The 20459-nt window shown below is 42.2% G+C and overlaps 1 protein-coding gene across 1 annotated transcript in view; it reads left to right on the top strand.

The window, feature by feature from the left end:
• The window catches only part of CIDEA (cell death inducing DFFA like effector a), a 61173-nt gene extending 41402 nt beyond the window's left edge, over positions 1-19771 (top strand). Inside the window, 2 exon segments of the mRNA XM_068237143.1 lie at positions 2044-2225; positions 15355-19771. Coding sequence (XP_068093244.1) covers positions 2044-2225; positions 15355-15484 — 312 coding nt within the window. The 3' untranslated portion in view covers positions 15485-19771.
• The last annotated feature ends 688 nt before the right edge of the window (positions 19772-20459 follow it).

Raw genomic sequence — 20459 nt, 5'->3', positions numbered from 1 at the left:
AACCACTTCAGGATTCTGCGTACGCATATGTACGCCCCTGAATCCTGAAGCGGTTTCCATGGAAACGGCCGCTCGAATGAGCGGCCGTTCCATGTCAGTTCACGGAGGGTGTCTCCGTGAACACCCTGCGAGCCTCCAATCGTGGCTCGCAGGGTAAATGTAAACAGGCGGGGAAGATCTTCCCCGCTGTTTACATACATACGGCGCTGCTGCGCAGCAGCGCCGTGACGGAGATCGGCGATCCCCGGCCTCTGATTGGCCGGGGATCGCCGGCATCTGATAGGCTAAAGCCTATCCTATCCGGCGCAGGACGGCTTTCCGTCCTGCGCCGCACACAGGGGACGGGAGAGGGAGGGAAGGCGGCAGAGGGAGGACTAGCGCTGCGGAGGGGGGCTTTGAGGAGCCCCCCCCCGCTAGGCACAGCAGCGCGGCGGCGATCAGACCCCCCCAGCAGGACATCCCCCTAGTGGGGAAAAAAGGGGGGAAGTCTGATCGCCCTGCACGATTTCTGATCTGTGCTGCGGGCTGAAGAGCCCCCGCAGCACAGATCAGCCAAACCACCCGGTATCCGGAAGTGGTTAATGCTTAATACTGAATTATTTTTTTTTTTTTTTTTTTGCAGGGGGGGCCCGGGGCTTTCTAGGTACGCCCCTGGCTAACAATATATGAAATCTGCTACACAAACGCTGCAGAAAACCGCAAAACGCTAGCTTAACCCCCCTGGCGGTCTAAAAAATTCCGCCAGGAGGCAGCGCAGCAGTTTTTTTTAAAATCATGTAGCGAGCCCAGGGCTCGCTACATGATAGCTGCTGCTCAGCGGCATCCCCCTGCCCGCTTCGATCGCCTTCGGTGATCTCCAATCAGGAAATCCCGTTCAAAGAACGGGATTTCCTGGAGGGCTTCCCGGGGCGGGATGACGTCATTGGGGAGTCCCGATCCACCCCTCAGTGCTGCCTGGCACTGATTGGCCAGGCAGCACACGGGGTCTGGGGGGAGGGTGGTGCGATGGATAGCGGCGATCGAGCGCGGGGCGGCGGCGATCGGTGTGCTGACGCAGCTAGCGCCAAGGAGGTTAAACTCTTCATAATAGTTTTTTGCGGATCTGCTAGCGGATTTTGGAGTGAACTAGGCCTAATATAATATTTACAGCATATTCTATACAACCAGCATTTTTTTTTTTTTTTTACTAGAACAGCATTCAATGGGTTACACACAGGACTTTAAAGTTCAGTGCAGAGAAATCTGGACGCATCTGAAGTTGAAGATAATGTTATCTTGTGTTTAATTGTATCAAGTGAGGAATATAAATAAACACTTCTCCTACACTGCCGGGTCCCCTGAACAAATTCAGGCAATTTAAAAAGCATTTCTGCTTGTTAGAACATGAATAAAGCAGTTATAAATAAAATGCAAAGTTAGCTTTCAGAGAAAAAAAGTGTAGTTTGGGAACGTATAATTTCTAAATGAATACTAATGCTTATGCACAAAAGCAAATATGAGAGCCGTATGGCTTATAAAAAGTAGGAAAACATGTTTTTATTGAATATTATGTCAGGGTTTTATACCGCTTTAAAAGAAATAAATATGGCAGCCTCCATATACCTCTCGACTCATGTTCTCTTTAAACATCTTAGGAAAGTTAAGAGATTTGTTAGGAAGAGAGGAATTTCTCAACCGTATTTGCATTCAGTTTCTTTATAGAAGTCATTGATAAGTAGGTAGTCGCCATCTCTTCGCTGGGAATCCTGTAACTTTCTCTCTTAGTTACTTTGAATTATGGTGTCTTTTTGAATATTTCCACTAGATGGCAGACAAGTACTTTGAGTCCATAATAGAATATAAGAAGATATTACATTTGGCCCATTGGTGAGCACTTACAAATTCACTTTCTGATGTAAAATAAATCACCAGGGACACCAAAGAATAACTAGAATTTTTTTTTTACACATGGATTGATCACATTTGTGGGAATAAGAATAAGGTGCCAAAAAAAAACCTGTTACATTATTTTAGTTAATATAGCAATTGCTTTTAAATCCACAGGGCAGAACACCTACACGCACAAGCCAACAAAGCACCAAAAAAGGGATCGCAAATGTTAATTTGGACTTTTACAAGCTGAATCCAAAGGATTTTATTGGCTGTTTGAACATAAAGGCCACATTTTATGAAATGTACAGTGTGTCCTGTGACATTCAGTTACTGGGACCAAAGAAGCTGTTACGGTGAGTGTTACATAGAGCTTGTAAGCAAAGCATAGCAAAACTTATTGGAACCTACGGTACAATGTGCATGATATTTTATAGTGCATATTATACCTTGTAAATGTTTTACGCAGTTGACACATTTTTTTTCACAAGGGGTAATTTTTCAAGACTAGTGCAAAGAAACCTCACCTGCTGCAGTGAGACATTTTACTTTGGTTGAAGATCTATGGGAAAATGGGGAGGATGGGATAACCCAGGATACACAAACCGGATAAAGATAAATAAATAAATAAATTTAAAAAAAAGTTGCCAGAGTGCCCCTTTCAACAGTGACGTGCAGAGAAACTCTGACCAAGAGGAAGGCAGAGACCAGAGGACACCTATTGGCTGCAGCGGAAGCATGCTCTTAAAGGGGAACTGAAGAGAGAGGTACAGTATATGGAGGCTGCCATGTTTATTTCCTTTTAAGCAATGCCAATTGCCTGGCAGCCGAGCTGATCCTCTGCCTCTAATACTATTAGCCATAGCCCCTGAACAAGCATGCAGCAGATCAGGTGTTTCAGACTTTAAAGTCAGATCTGACAAGACTAGCTGCATGCTTGTTTCTGGTGTTATTCAGATACTACTGCAGAGAAATAGACCAGCAGGGCTGCCAGGCAACTGGTATTGATTAAAAGGAAATAAATATGGCGGCCTCCGTATACCTTTTACTTCAGTTCCCCTTTAAATGTATAATTTAACGGTTTTGTTTTCCTGCAGCCGCTTCCTTGTTAGCCCCATACTCCACTCCCCCGTAGTGCATTCCATTGCTCCCTATTGTATTGCTCCCATAGAATAGTACTCCTTAAAGGGAATCTGAAGTTAAAATAAATTTATGATATTTGTATGTGTAGTACAGCTAAGAAATAAAACAGCAGCAGAGATATGAGTCTAATATTTCCAATACAGGAAACTCCAGTTGTTATGCAAAAGAGCTTCACTGATCTCTCTTACTTTCAAAGTCGCAGAGAGCTCTGTCTTCTGAAGCTTAGTATCTCAAGTGTCTGTCACTGTTTTGGGGTTTTTTTTCTGCATAGGAAAGTTCAAAGTGTCATTAGCCTGCGCTGTGAAATAATTTAGAATGCTGAGTAGTGTGGAAACTGCAAATATTAGAGAATAATACAATGTTATAAAATAAAAAAAAAAAACTGAAAATAAAAACGAGACTATTGTCTTTGCTGCAAATGCTCTATTAATTATCCGTAATACAGACCCAATTCAGTATATCATATTTTTTTTTTTCGCTTCAGTGTCACTTTAATAAACTATTCCTTATTATGCTTCTCACTAATGAGGTTATGTTGAGTCTGGGTGAGCGCTGATATTTGCCTAGATTTCGTGCATACCTCTGTCTGCAGTCACCTCCATCCATCCATCCATCCATCCATCCCTGCCATTCCCTTCTCACCCCAGCCATACACCCTCTTGGATCCCTGCCAGCATTACTGCCTGGCCTGGACACTGGTGCTGAGGCCAAGCAGGTGTCATGGAGGAAGATGGGGGGAGAGAGATGGTTAAGTCCATAGTCGGATTCTGATAAGACTACTGTAAGTAGAGCTGTGTTGATGACCTCTGCTATTGCTGCTGAGGAAAGGCTGTATACTTTGCTGCCAGATAGAGGGACAGTGACCCACTACAGTATTAATTTACAGTTCAGTAGTATGACATTCCACCCAGCAATCATTAGTATGCTGCTGTATCTGCATATATATTACTAGTGTTTTTAAAATGTAGTCTAAAGACTCCATTTAATGTTATGTGTGGACATCTTGGAGTCTTAGGCATATTTTTTCTTTTACATGTCTTTTTCATTAATCTTTACACTGCCAGCCAAATGTTACTTTCCAAATCCATAATGTCACTAGTTTTTTGGGGTAAGGCTTATCCTTAGTTTGGGGCCTGGCAATCCCTTGTGCAAAGCTGTACTGTACATGATTGTACATGTGTTCCTTGCGTCACTACTTCTGTCAGTCTGCTAGCCCATCCTTCACACACAACTATGTGTTCAGAGACCCCAGAGAAGTGTAAGATCATCCCTAGCAAATAAAAGTCTTGATTTACACAGAGGAGCAGCTGTTCTGCAAGGCGCAGCTGTTGTGTGTCCAGTTGTGTCCTGAAGGAGACCCGACCACACCTGTCATCCTAGCCTACTCTCAGCCACTTTGTCTGGCTTGGTCTTACAGCTCATCTTAGAGTTCTTCTAGGGAACCTAAACTGAGAAGAATATGGATTTTTCCTTTTAAAATAATACCAGTTGCCTGACTCTCCTGCTGATCCTGTGCCTCTAATACTTTTAGCCAGAGCCCCTGAACAGGCATGCAGATCAGGTGCTCTGACTGAAGTCAGACTGGATTAGCTGCATGCTTGTTTCAGGTGTGTGATTCAGCCACTATTGCAGCAAAGAGATCAGCAGGACTACCAGGCAACTGGTATTGTTTAAAAGGAAACATCCATATCACTTTCAGTTAAGGTTCCCTTTAAAGCTGAATACACCATGAAGAGTATTTTAAAGTTCCTGACTGCTAATGATTTTTATTGTGCTCCTTTGAAAAGATATATATATTTTTTTTAATTCTTTGACTCTTGTTAAATCGACAATATCTCTGGTATGCAACATAGCAAACAATCATTTTTCTCTCTTTAAGCTCCACCGCCCAAATATTACATCAGTAAACTTGCTAGACTCCTGTCATTTACTGCACTACCACCTTTACAACATAGCTGCCTATTAGTAACATGATGTATCATTTTGTTATAGGAATTTTTTTGGTATTTTACATTTACTCATGTAGTCCTGATTCTAATGAGGAAAATAAATCTTGGTTTGCATCCAGTTAAAGTTGTTTTAGGGCTGACCATAATTCAGAGCAAACCTGGTAAGAGTTGCTGACCTCCAAAAGGAAGCTACGGTGTAAAAAAAAAAAAAAAAAAAAAAAAATAGTACGGTAGTTTATTGAAGAAAAATAAAACACCAGACAATGCGTTTCACAGGCATCAACCCTCTTCCTCACTTCCTGAAGTGTTTCAGGTATCACTCGGCCCAGAGCACCTGACAACAGAAATACCCAGATAAAATTTTCATTAAAAATTCTTCTAAATTCTTTTTTTTTTTTTTATTTATTTATTTATTTTTTTTTAATTTCGTGTATTTTTTTATAGTGCTGATATCTTCCACAGAGCTTTACAGAGTCTTGTAATGGACTGTCCCTCAGGGGTTCTTACAATCTAATCAATACCACAGTCCTATGTCCATAATAGTCTAAGGACAATTTTTATAGGGAAGTCAATCCATTTAACTGTAGGTCTCAGAAATGGAGGAGGAAACCAGAGTGCCCAGTGGAAACCCAAGCGAATGGATAAAACGTTCAAGCTCCATGCAGATGGGTGTCTTGGATCAGATTCAAACCAAGCATCCAGCACTATAAGGCAAGTGTGCTAGTCACTATGCCACAATGCCGCCCACTTTACTGGTTAAGCAGGCATGACACCCCCCCCCCCCCCCAACACATTTGGGCAGCATGTCTTCGCGCCCCCCCCCCCAACAAATAATGCAGAATGCCCTCCCACCCCCAAAAAATAATTCAGACTGCATGAACCCCTTCCCCAAGCAACATGATTAGGGAGTGTGCCTCTTCTGAGCTATGTAATTAGCTCAAATGTTAAGGTGGGGCTGTGCATGTCGCTCTGCATCACCCAATCTTTTTATACACCATGCTCTGCGTGCAGGAGGATTATTGCTGCTTGATACACAGCATATACTGTATATAGTCCCATGGAAAAGGTTCATTGGGTCATCCTTATGGGTGTGAAGGGCATGGGCAACAAATAATGACTGACTCCACTGTATTTCACTGAAAACAAGTAGCTTAGCAACCTTTTGGTGATGCATTTTTTTTTTTAGGACCAATTTTATAAAGGTGACAATCAGCAGTTTAACAGAAATGACCGTAGCTATCATTTTTTTTTTTTAAGAAGTGGCTATTGGCTTAAATGATTACCTGTTTCTCAAGGGTTAGCCAGATTTCTGTGGTACGGCATTTGACAGTCATATCGGGAAGTGCCACTTGCCTTATTTGCCTAAGCAGAGGTCAGCAGGGAAATGGATTTGGACATATTTAAATGTTTCTGCAAACAGCAACCAGTGAAGAAAACTGAGATAAACAACCAGAGTGATGAATGCACCAATGCTATGGTTTTGAGGCTGCTATGGATGTGACATACCCTTTTACTGTTACTCATGGAAATTCATTATTATTCCCTTACCGGTTGTGTTCTTTGTTTTTAATTGCTTTTAATCCCCCTTTGATGAATGAATGAATGAATGAATGAATGAATAAAAGTGAATTTATTGATATTGTAGTTTGGTGCAGTGTGTTGATCTATTGTTTAGTAATGTAACTTCTTTGGTTTTTCTGAACATTCTACTTATTCTGTTCCTTATCTTTTTAAGTTATATTTTTGATGGTGCTTGTGTAATTGCTTTAGTCCACAGACAAATGGACACATTGATGGAGCATATAGGATCCGCTCACAGTCGTTCTGACTTGTCCATTGCAGTGTTGAAACTTGAAGACCTGTCCTGCACAACCTTCTAGATACTGGAGCGTGCTATCTATATGTCCACCACAATGGAGAACAGTGGGACTGTCACAGTGGATTGTACATCAGATCTGCTGTAATTACTGTCTCTGAGCATCTCACAGAATTATTAGAATATTTTATGCCTTGCAATGGTCTCTAAATTTTGAAATAATTAATAATGAAATGAAACCATAAAGAAGAGAATTGGCTCCTGGGTGCATGAAAAATTCTTAAATGTAAACTTTATTGTAAAATAGTAGAAAAAAACACAAAGACTGTACAATAATACATAAACCCCCCTAACGAATTCTAAAATGTTAAACCTCCACTCAGCTGGGCATGTACACCACTGAATCAATACGGGGCTGCAGTCCCCAAAAAACCTCTTTAAATGCTTAAAGGCAGTTCAATGTGATGGCTAAACAGCAAATTCATGCAACATGTATAAGTTGATGCATTGGCAAAGATTGAACATGAAGTCACCGGGCCTGTGGTAATCATAAATAAGCAGCTGGTGGTCTGATATTAAACATGGATCCAAGGTCTCCAATCATGTATTGCCAAATGAGATGTAGTATCAGTTCATCATACCATGCAGGAAAATGAAGCAGAGATCCTTATTATAATCATCTATTGCCAACAGCATCTTTCATATGGCCAGAAGGAACAGGTGATCAAATCCTCCATATGCTGATATGGGCTGTGAGTCCCCCACTCGCAGGGACAGGCATAGATTGGTGAGTAGCAATGATATGAATGTAACAAGGCAAAGCAAAGCCTTACACGACCGGTCCATGCAGGAAAAATCTGGCCATGCAACTTATGCAAAGCAGGTCCAAGCAGTACAAATGCAAAGCGAAGCCATCAAGATCGCATAGTTACCAGTCCTTAGGTGCTGCTGCCGTGTGGATAAATGAGAGGATAAGGTCCAGTGGAGGTTCTTATGGCATGCCCAGCATGGTGAGGTAGCTGTCAGTAGTGCCTGACATGTTTCGCCGCACTAGCGGCCTTTTCAAAGGCAAGACAGCAGAGAAATGCCTGAAGACGCCATCCATGCGTCTTTTAAGCGTTGTAATGTCCGCCTCCCGCTCACGCCAACCCCCGCCGCGTCACTGCGCACGCCCGTCCAAGCTACGGCGGGCGCGTGCGCAGTGTGTCACTGGAGCGCAAGAGCGCGTGCGCAGTGTGTCACTGGAGCGCAAGAGCGCTCCAACATAGCAAAACCCGGATGTGCGCCCTGCAACAAACGGGGATGCTCTCTGTGACCACTGCGCATGGCGAAGACCCGAGGGGGGGGGGGCGGGGAGAAGCGAACCACAACACCCAAATACAGACTCCCTACAAAATTGCATATCATGTACTATATTAGCATACAATCATATCCAAAGATAGACAAATTGACATAATCATATGAAAAACACCTACGTATAAAAAAAGCATAAAAATAAATGTCAATCAGTGCAAGCCCCGGAATCCGAAAAATGCCGGTCCGGGGCTGCCACCCATTGACATGCACACCATCCATGAACCCCAAAAGGGTTACCAACGAATAAGACTGGACTGGAGATCCGGCTCCCCTTGTAAATAACCGGAAAACGGGGCACGGATGCGCCCACATACAAGTGCATGGGTCCACATGTGTACATGACCCCGATTAACTAATATGGCCAAAAAAGTGCCAGCAATAAGAAGAAATATGAGCGCAGCAGGGGGGAGAGGAGAGTCAAGAGGGTGTAAATAATGGGGAGGCAAAGGAAAGACCTCGGAACTCTATTTAGGTAAGAAAACTCGATAATTGATACTATCATTTAACCCCTTATTTTCAGTAGCCTTTAGATCAAAAATCCAACGAGATTCGAGTTGTAGAAGCGATCTATCCAGATCACCCCCTCTTGGATGTAGGTGGACTCTATCAAGGCCAATAAATTTTATAAAACTGGAGTCACCTCTATGTTGCAAATGGATGTGTCTAGCAATCGGGGACCTGAAGTTGCAGCCCGCGATGTCGCCCACATGGTCTTTAATCCTTTCCTTAAATGCACGTGTTGTTTTGCCCACATAAAAACAACCACATCGGCAGTAGAGCAGATAAATTACACCAATGGTGTTACAATTGACAAAATGTTGCAGGAACCATCTTTTGCCATTGGGCAACACCACGGACTTGCCTATCTCCAGGTATCGACAATAGACACATCCTCCACAGCTGTAGGTGCCTGTTACTGAACAATGTTTACGGGGGCCCCCCTTCCCCCAGAAATGACTGGAGGTAAGTATATTCCGTAAGGTTTTACTACGTCTATATACAACCTGTGGTATGGGGGGTAAAAACTGATTCAATTTAGTGTCATTCATTAAAACATGCCAATGACGACGGAGTGCATCCTCCACCTCACCTCTCTGGTCGTTAAACCGAGTAATCAATCGCAATGGTTTCTGGCCATCCATCTCTTTATGGCCCTCCACCAATAATTCTGAGCGTTTTGTTGATTTTGCCCGTTTATAGGCTTTTTTGAGCCAACGGTCCTTATATCCCCTTTCCCTAAAACGGGAACGCAATAGTTTTGCCTCTTTTTCGAAGGCAATTTCATCCGTGCAATTACGGCGTAGCCTAAGATATTGACCCGTCGGAATTCCACGGATCGTGTGTTCCGGATGTGCACTACTAGCATGCAAATATGAATTCGATGCTGTAGATTTCCGAAAAAGTTGAGTGGATATGTATCCCTCGTCATTGGCCAAAATTGTAAGATCTAGAAAGGATATAGAGTGTTTGTCATAATCCATGGTGAATCTTAAATTCCACTCATTTTGATTCAAGATATCGATGAATTCATTGAGCAAGGCTATACCCCCAGACCAGAAAATGAGCACGTCGTCAATGTACCTGTGCCACGACACGATGTGGCACAGGTACATCACAAGGGCATCATTCCCAAAAAGATGTCGTTCCCAGTCCCCCAAGTACAGGTTGGCGAGCGACGGGGCACAAGTTGTCCCTATCGCCGCTCCCTGCACCTGGAGGTAATGGGTCCCATCAAAGGTAAATACATTATTCTGCAAAATAAACATCAATAGATCAAGGACAAATTGATTGTGTGGACCTTCATTGATCTCTAATTCAGACAGAAATTTGCCTACTGATTCCACTCCCTTAGCTTGGGGTATACTGGAATAGAGGGCCTCTACATCCAGGGTCACCATAAGAGCATTATGGGGTAGTTGTAGCCCCTCCAACATTCCCAGAAGGTGCACCGTGTCTCGTATATAGGACGGTAACCGAAAAACATGCGGCTGCAAATGCTTGTCCACAAAAACACTGATTTTTTCCGTAAGTGACCCATTGCCAGAGACAATGGGCCGCCCGGGGGGTCGCGATGGGTTCTTGTGAATTTTCGGGAGGGCATAAAAGGTGGGCACCACTGGGTTTTCAACCTTAAGGGTAGATCCCACCTCAGCAGTAATGATGCCCTCTGCCACTGCATTTTCTATAAGATCAAAAAGCTTGCGTTGGTTCATGATGACCCTGGATGCAGGGACCCTCCGATACCATTCACTATTTCCAAGAATCTTCTGGCACATAAAGATATATTGCTCAGATCTCATCACAACCACATTCCCCCCCTTATCAGAAGGTTTAATAATTAGATCCCTATTTGCACGTAACTCCGCAAGGGCCTGAACTTCACCCTCTGAGAGGTTAGATATGTTATTCTTTTCTATCCATATTCTCTGGGTGTCCTTTTCCACCAAGGACACAAAGGTATGGACACTAGGACATAGGGAAAAGGGGGGGAAGGAAGTGGACCTGACTTTGAACTGTTGGTTGATCTTTTCACTGGCTGACCTGTGGGGTCTTGCCATCCCGAAGAGATCCTCATCATCGGGCTGGCCACTCTACTCACTCAATTTCACTAGATCCATTAGGGCCCGATAGTCCTGATTGGACCAATCCTGCCAATCTTTAATGGCTCCTCCTAGAGGAGCTTCACTCTTTCTTTTATGTAATGTTCTCAAAATTAAGTTGCGACCAAAAAGGTGAAGGTCCTTCACAAACTCAAACCTATCCAGACTGCTTTTGGGACAAAATCCAAGGCCCTTAGCCAAAACATTAACAGTACCCTGAGATAATGTATAACCAGAAATGTTAACAACTTGCATATTCTCTGTGTCTAAGGAAGGGTCCATGTGTGAAGGATCAGCCATTTCCGGGCCATTATGCCCTAATCTTCCTCTAAAAAACCAGCAGAGGATGACTGAGAACCTGAACAACCACATGCTCCCAAGTCAGGTCCACTTTCCTCGTCTTGAGAATCAGTAGCACTGGCCGTTAGATATTTATTAATGGGGCCTGTTTGTGGTTTTATTTTATTTTCTTTGACTTTCTTTTTCTTACTATCCCTATCCCTGCCGGATTTTGGGAGATTTTGCCCAATTTTAGTAGTGGATCTTGTGGCAGGACGGGCGATGGTGCCGGCTCCCTGACCAGAGGACGAAATCGAGGTGATACTATCCCTTCTAACTGATGAATCAGACTCTTCTATAGCGCTGGAGTCGGCAGGAACCTCAGCGGGTGGTTGTTGAGATGGCTTTTTGGGGAAATATTTAGGAGGTGGTGGTTTTTTGCCTCTAGGAGGCAAATTCCACCATCTATAAGCGTATCCCAATTTATATGCCGTCTTATCGCGTTCAAATTTGTTATCTTTTCTGTTAATAAGTTCTTTATTGTACTTTTGGATATGCAATTTCAAATTTTTATTCCTCGTTATAAACAAGGGATGTTCTTTGACTGAACTCAAAGACTCCAAAATGTCATCAATTTTCTTATCAATCTCCTTTAGATCACCCTCCTCCAGTTCCTGCATCAACTCCAGCATTACCTTTGAACAGTTTTCAAAATTGTCTTCCCACCTCTGCTTAAAATTCTCCGGTAGACTTTTCTTAAAGGGGAAGATCTGAATCCGTAACCATAACGGAGTCTTTCCCTCAGACAAATAATTGTTATTGAATTTAATATTCCACCATGCTCTACTTTTCTGTTCATATAACCTCTCCAGTTTTCTAAAACTGGAGTTGATTAGTTGTTCCGCGTTCCTAGCCCCCCTCTCCCGAACACATTCCTCACCCACCTGCTGCACAATCTCATCCCACTGTAGCATGGCCGGATCACTGGGAGCCGCAGTTATGGATATCCACCAGTCACAAACCATTCAGCCTGATCACTAATCCACAGGAACTAGTGTTCCAAAATTCATTGAATAAACTGCTCAGTGTAAGGATCAGTGAGCAGGCAATTGAATTAATAAACCTGGGTGATAAGTTTTCAGTAGAATAAGAAAGATGAATGAAAATTTCTCATGCACCATGCCAACAAAAATATATAATGAAACCATAAAGAAGAGAATTGGCTCTTGGGTGCATGAAAAATTCTTAAATGTAAACTTTATTGTAAAATAGTAGAAAAAAACACATAAAGACTGTACAATAATACATAAACCCCCCTAACGAATTCTAAAATGTTAAACCTCCACTCAGCTGGGCATGTACACCACTGAATCAATACGGGGCTGCAGTCCCCAAAAAACCTCTTTAAATATACTTACCTCCAGTCATTTCTGGGGGAAGGGGGGCCCCCGTAAACATTGTTCAGTAACAGGCACCTACAGCTGTGGAGGATGTGTCTATTGTCGATACCTGGAGATAGGCAAGTCCGTGGTGTTGCCCAATGGCAAAAGATGGTTCCTGCAACATTTTGTCAATTGTAACGCCATTGGTGTAATTTATCTGCTCTACTGCCGATGTGGTTGTTTTTATGTGGGCAAAACAACACGTGCATTTAAGGAAAGGATTAAAGACCATGTGGGCGACATCGCGGGCTGCAACTTCAGGTCCCCGATTGCTAGACACATCCATTTGCAACATAGAGGTGACTCCAGTTTTATAAAATTTATTGGCCTTGATAGAGTCCACCTACATCCAAGAGGGGGTGATCTGGATAGATCGCTTCTACAACTCGAATCTCGTTGGATTTTTGATCTAAAGGCTACTGAAAATAAGGGGTTAAATGATAGTATCAATTATCGAGTTTTCTTACCTAAATAGAGTTCCGAGGTCTTTTCTTTGCCTCCCCATTATTTACACCATCTTGACTCTCCTCTCCCCCCTGCTGCGCTCATATTTCTTCTTATTGCTGGCACTTTTTTGGCCATATTAGTTAATCGGGGTCATGTACACATGTGGACCCATGCACTTGTATGTGGGCGCATCTGTGCCCCGTTTTCCGGTTATTTACAAGGGGAGCCGGATCTCCAGTCCAGTCTTATTCGTTGGTAACCCTTTTGGGGTTCATGGATGGTGTGCATGTCAATGGGTGGCAGCCCCGGACCGGCATTTTTCGGATTCCGGGGCTTGCACTGATTGACATTTATTTTTATGCTTTTTTATACGTAGGTGTTTTTCATATGATTATGTCAATTTGTCTATCTTTGGATATGATTGTATGCTAATATAGTACATGATATGCAATTTTGTAGGGAGTCTGTATTTGGGTGTTGTGGTTCGCTTCTCCCCGCCCCCCCCTCGGGTCTTCGCCATGCGCAGTGGTCACAGAGAGCATCCCCGTTTGTTGCAGGGCGCACATCCGGGTTTTGCTATGTTGGAGCGCTCTTGCGCTCCAGTGACACACTGCGCACGCGCTCTTGCGCTCCAGTGACACACTGCGCACGCGCCCGCCGTAGCTTGGACGGGCGTGCGCGGTGACGTGGCGGGGGTTGGCGTTAGCGGGAGGCGGACATTACAACGCTTAAGACGCATGGATGGCGTCTTCAGGCATTTCTCTGCTGTCTTGCCTTTGAAAAGGCCGCTAGTGCGGCGAAACATGTCAGGCACTACTGACCGCTACCTCACCATGCTGGGCATGCCATAAGAACCTCCACTGGACCTTATCCTCTCATTTATCCACACGGCAGCAGCACCTAAGGACTGGTAACTATGCGATCTTGATGGCTTCGCTTTGCATTTGTACTGCTTGGACCTGCTTTGCATAAGTTGCATGGCCAGATTTTTCCTGCATGGACCGGTCGTGTAAGGCTTTGCTTTGCCTTGTTACATTCATATCATTGCTACTCACCAATCTATGCCTGTCCCTGCGAGTGGGGGACTCACAGCCCATATCAGCATATGGAGGATTTGATCACCTGTTCCTTCTGGCCATATGAAAGATGCTGTTGGCAATAGATGATTATAATAAGGATCTCTGTTACCAGGGTTACCAACGAATAAGACTAGACTGGAGATCCGGCTCCCCTTGTAAATAACCGGAAAACGGGGCACAGATGCGCCCACATACAAGTGCATGGGTCCACATGTGTACATGACCCCGATTAACTAATATGGCCAAAAAAGTGCCAGCAATAAGAAGAAATATGAGCGCAGCAGGGGGGAGAGGAGAGTCAAGATGGTGTAAATAATGGGGAGGCAAAGAAAAGACCTCGGAACTCTATTTAGGTAAGAAAACTCGATAATTGATACTATCATTTAACCCCTTATTTTCAGTAGCCTTTAGATCAAAAATCCAACGAGATTCGAGTTGTAGAAGCGATCTATCCAGATCACCCCCTCTTGGATGTAGGTGGGCTCTATCAAGGCCAATAAATTTTATAAAACTGGAGTCACCTCTATGTTGCAAATGGATGTGTCTAGCAATCGGGGACCTGAAGTTGCAGCCCGCGATGTCTCCCACATGGTCTTTAATCCTTTCCTTAAATGCACGTGTTGTTTTGCCCACATAAAAACAACCACATCGGCAGTAGAGCAGATAAATTACACCAATGGCGTTACAATTGACAAAATGTTGCAGGAACCATCTTTTGCCATTGGGCAACACCACGGACTTGCCTATCTCCAGGTATCGACAATAGACACATCCTCCACAGCTGTAGGTGCCTGTTACTGAACAATGTTTACGGGGGCCCCCCTTCCCCCAGAAATGACTGGAGGTAAGTATATTTAAAGAGGTTTTTTGGGGACTGCAGCCCCGTATTGATTCAGTGGTGTACATGCCCAGCTGAGTGGAGGTTTAACATTTTAGAATTCGTTAGGGGGGTTTATGTATTATTGTACAGTCTTTGTGTTTTTTTCTACTATTTTACAATAAAGTTTACATTTAAGAATTTTTCATGCACACAATTCTCTTCTTTATGGTTTCATTATATATTTTTGTTGGCATGGTGCATGAGAAATTTTCATTCATCTTTCTTATTCTACAGAAAACTTATCACCCAGGTTTATTAATTCAATTGCCTGCTCACTGATCCTTACACTGAGCCGTTTATTCAATAAATTTTGAAATAAAATAGTACAAATGCATGTAAGTGAAAGTTATGCTCCATCATAATATACAGTAGAATGCATAAGGATGGCTCGAAAGGGAGGTGCAGAATTATGTTGAAACTGGGAAGATCTCCAAGAGTTACTGCTTGTTCTGCTCAGGCCAACTTCTTCTTTTTTGTTTTCTTTCAAATTTTAGAAGTTTTGTGCGCCTCCTCTGCCATCTGGCACAAGCAACTGGACACTTACTGCTGTACAGTGGATCATCCTTGATGCAATGGACGGAGGATTCTGAAGAACAGACGTTTAGAAGGGCAAAGAATTCTTAATATGTAAAGCGGTCTTCTTTGACAGCTCAGTTACGTTGTGCAAGAAGTACAAAAGCTGGGAAACAACTAAAACTAATGGTAGAAATGTATTTTGCAAGTAGGCTGGTCTTATTTGATAACCGCACACTATTCCATTTCTGTTGTTGAGTATTCTATGCATCCCCGGCTTTGAAATTACAGACTAACAAACGTCTTTAGAGTTTACTAATCTATTATCTTCTCCCCCCAAATCCTGGCTTTGATAAGGTCCTCAAAGACAGCCTGGCTTGGCTTAAATGCCATGATGTGCAGTAAGGCTGCACAATCAAAAAGAAAGCTGCTTTCAGCAATTTATACTGCATAAACTGATTTTTACTTGATTTCTGAATGGTTGTTGCACATCCTGTGCATTAAAACAAGCCCACTCTATTAACTGAAGCCTGTCCAGTGGATACAAACCTTTTAATTCAGAAATCATATTTTCTTTCATGCTTATTTTATACATTTGTGTTTATGTAATGGTTTACTTTTGTGCTGTATACTCCAGCATTTAAAGATAAAGCTGCTTTTTTTTCTTTTTGTATTTGTTTTGATTAGTTATATATTAGTCTGGATAGCCTCTTACTCGAGAACTTGGCATACATAACTGGAATTGTAAAAAGATATTGCTGTCATTGATTAGATCTGGACGTTTTAGCTATTTAAAGCTGGCCACTAACGGTCCAATTTCTAGTGAAAAATCGTTCGAGCGATCAGAAATTCTGATCGGATTGGTTGTAAATAATCTCCATTGGTGGATACAATCGATTATGAACGAGTGAAAAAAAATGTCGCCCAATGAATTTTCGTCGAACGAAAATTTGGATTTTCTTGGTGGTCGTAATAGACAGGAAGCAATGATTGGTTAGTTGATGGTGTAGTGAACGATTTTTCGCCCGATCAGAATTTCTGATCGCTCGAACGATTTTTCGCTAGAAATTGGACCATTAGTGGCCAGCTTTAGGCTACATTCACAGTGGGACATTGCGGAGCTGCGTTATAAGCTCTTATAACCCAGCTTACCGCACTGAGATAAGCCTATAAGATGTTCACAGTACGACGTTAGCGTCACATTGTAACTTGTAGCGTTGTGGTAACACACTGCTGCAGTGCGTTACCTCTAAACACACAAGTTACCGGGTACAGGAAAGCATACTTTTCATTGCCTGTATGCTTTCCTGTACCTACTGTATGCGACGATAACGCACCATTAATGTGGGTTTTTTTTGGTGTTTTTTTTTGCGTTGCGTAGTAATGCTCCATTGCGACTTTGTTGCATTACAATGCAACATCCCACTGTGAATAAGCCATGTGCCCTTCCTGTGATGGCTATATGGTAATAGAATTTTTGTAATGTTTTATGCACATTGTGTAACCTACAGGTTATTTATTGATACAGATTTTATTGGTTTTGTGAAGCTGGTGATAATATAGCATTCATGAAATATCAACTTGGTACTAAAACGATGTGCTTATACAGGTCATTGCATTATGCTGTATGCTACTTGTGTAATACTGGGAAATATTGACCTACTTAAGTTGGTACTCTTTGTCAAAACAAATACATTGGATGTTCATGACATCATTAAAAGCCAACTGCAAAGCAGAGCATCTCGCCTTAATTTTTGAGTTTGTTTACATAATGCCTCTTTTAAAGATGTGCATAGTTTAAAGCAAATCTGAAGTGAAAATAGTGAGTGAGTGAGATAGTGAATTGTATGTGTACTATGGATAAGAAGTAGAACATGGGTAGCAAAGAAAAGTCACCTACTATTTTTTCCAGTACAGGAAGAGTTAAAAAAAACCCAATGCATCTATGCAAAAAGAGCTTCTCTCAGATATCTGACCAATTTGGTCGAACTCTGTCCCATTTTCTGAAGAGCTTAAAGGGAACCCGAGGTGAGAGGGATATGGAGCCTGACATGTTTGTTTCCTTTTAAATAATGCCTGGCTGCCCTGCTGATCCTCTGATTCTAATACTTGAAGCCATAGACCTTGAGCAATCATGCAAATCAGAGGTCTATGACAAATCTGACAAAATTAGCTGCATGCTTGTTTCAGGTATGTGATTTAGAACCTACGGACCAGAAAGATCAGCAGGACTGCCAGGCAACTGATATTGTTTAAAAGGTTACCTTTAAACAGCCAAGAAACGAGAGAGAGCTTGAGATAAGGTTTTACTGCAGGAAAGTTCAAAGGGTTGCTAGCTCTGCTTTGTTCTACAGCTTAAAATACAGTGTGTGGATTCTAAATTGCAACTGTGACAGTATAATGCAATGTCATAAATACAGACTTTTCTTTGCTATTAATGTTCTGTTTCTTATCTGTATTACACATTCAATTCATTATCATCTCATAAGTTTTTATTTTTGCTTCAGATTTGTTTTAAGAAAGTCTTAATGGAGACTGGACCATGGTGATGGGAGCATGCCAATACCATGTTTTACTTCACCATACATTTTAATTGCTACAATCTACCTCTACACACGTCTTAAAAGGGAACGCTGCTCAATGTGAATTTTTTTATAAAGCAGAATGGGATGTGCTCAATTGGCTGGCTGAAAACCAGTCATTTTTTTTGTGCCTTTCCTAAATTCTGTTACTATAGAGCATTGCGATCTTTCTGTTTGACGACTCCTCATAAGACATCTGCCTAATTTTATATTTGGACCCATCCACTTCTTAAAGCTCAGCTAAATCCAAAACTGAGCAAGGTAAATTCTCACACCAGTCACATTGATTAGTGTAAAAATGTTTTTAATATTCTGTAACTGTTACTGAACTTCTAAAGTTCAAAAGTGCTTTATAAGGTCTACTGGACTTCAGCTGTGCAGCTATACATACAGGTTTAGGACCAGTCACACTATTTTCTGTTAACAAAGTTGAGGCCTTATAATTGCCCACCACCTACTTCTCACCTACTCCCATCTCCCCCTGTAGACTCTAGAATTGTGCTCTAATGAAGGAATGCTCGAAAAATCTACGATAGTCTAACATGCATGTTCCTTCTCCATATTTATTCCCTTTTAAAGAAAACTATCACTGCCGATATTAAAGGGAACCTAAACTGAGAAGGATATGGATTTTTCCTTTTAAAATAATACCCGTTGCCTGACTCTCCTGCTGATCCTGTGTCTCTAATACTTTTCGCCACAGCACCTCAACTAGCATGCAGATCGGGTGCTCTGACTGAAGCCAGACTGGATTAGCTGCATGCTTGTTTCAGGTGTGTGATTCCACCACCACTACAGCCAAAGACCTCAGCAGGACTGCCAGGCAACTGGTATTGTTCAAAAGTAAACATTCATATCCTTCTCAGTTAAGGTTCCCTTTAAAATACGGTTTGCTTGGCTGTTGTGCGGATTTCTTGAGTTGATTTATATATAGAAATGGTCAATGAGATGCTAGTATTTAAGGCTTGCAAGCACATTTAATGCAAGTTAAACAGCTTTGAACTGAGCCAATCAAAATCAGCAGGAAGTGCATTTGATTGGCCTAAATTCAAGATGCATGCGTAACTGAATTACTATCTCATTGACTCATGTAGTAAAACCTATGGAGAACCATGTGATGATTTGATCATGTGGTAGATTTCTAAGGTTCCGATTTGCTGGCCACAGTCCTGTGTCACCTCTGTTTCCTGTGAAGACTAAAGCAGGAAGTGATCATTACAAATCAGAGCTTTACAAAGCTATCGCCTGATAAAACTGGTCACATCCTAACCCATGGGCTGGATTACAGCAAGACACATTATCTGACCCCAATACATACTCAGCAGTGGTCTAGCACCAGTCTGCAGATCAGGTGTTCTTACTCTGGTTAGCAGTGGTCCAGAACCAGTCTGCAGATCATGTGTTCTTACACTGGTTACGCTGGCTTCATGCTGATATGTGACTGGGAGACCACTGTACCAAAAGATAAGCAGCATAGCCGGGCAACTGGAATCTTTTAAAGGATACCTGAAGTGACATGTGACATGAGATAGACGTGTATATACAGTGCCTAGCATACAAATAACTATGCTGTGTTCCTTTTTTTCTTTCTCTGCCTATAAGAGTTAAATATCAGATATGTAAGTGCCTGACTCAGACAGGAAATGATTAGTGTGACCCTCACTTATAAGAAATTCCCCTTTTTTACCTCTTTCTTGCACTCGCGAGCCATTTTGTGCTTGGAAAGTATTTTATAGTTGGAATTTCTAATCAGTAAGGGTCGTACTGTAGTCACTTCCTGTCTGAGTCAGGACTGAGTCAGCCACTTACATACCTGATATTTAACTCTTTCAGGCAGAGAAAGAAAAAAAGGAACACAGCATTATTTGTGTGCTAGGCACTGTACGTTCACAGGTCTATATCATGTCACATGTCACTTCGGGTATCCTTTAAAATTGGTGACAATATGTTAGCTTCCATGTTCCCTTTAGTGAAGCCTGCATGACAGACATCTAATGTGTACCCTGTGTCCAGGTCAAAAACTGAGAATTATTGGGGGCAGACAAGCACAGAGTAGTATTGGAAGCTTAGGATAAGTGCAAATTATCAAACATTTGGAAAAAGGGAAGAATAAAGTGCACCCTCAAATTCTCACTTAGTACAGGTTTCCATTAAGAAATCTTCTACTCTGATTCGTACTGGTGTTGAGGTGCTCACTTTTTTTATTTTAAAAACCATGGCATGATGGGATTATATTTCCAAAAAAGACTTTCTTCGCCCATTGCACTGTAGTTAGTGGGGCATGAATGATAACCTAAAGAATCTATCCCCAATAATCTTTTATTTCCTGATCAATAGCCAGTTATTTCTTACTGTTAGTAATGCCAGTAGTAAGTGCTTGTGTCCAAATTATGCTTATAAGCTGCTCCTGTCTTCATTTGACTCCTCTATGTACGTTTCTGGATTTTTCTGTTACAGCATACACATGCATTTTATGGCACGATCTCACTGTAGCTGTATTGCTC

The sequence above is a fragment of the Hyperolius riggenbachi genome, chromosome 5 (genome assembly GCF_040937935.1).
Source record: "Hyperolius riggenbachi isolate aHypRig1 chromosome 5, aHypRig1.pri, whole genome shotgun sequence".
Classification (NCBI taxonomy): domain Eukaryota; kingdom Metazoa; phylum Chordata; class Amphibia; order Anura; family Hyperoliidae; genus Hyperolius; species Hyperolius riggenbachi.
Note: the sequence above shows the minus strand (reverse complement) of the source record. Positions and strands in the feature narration are given on the sequence as shown.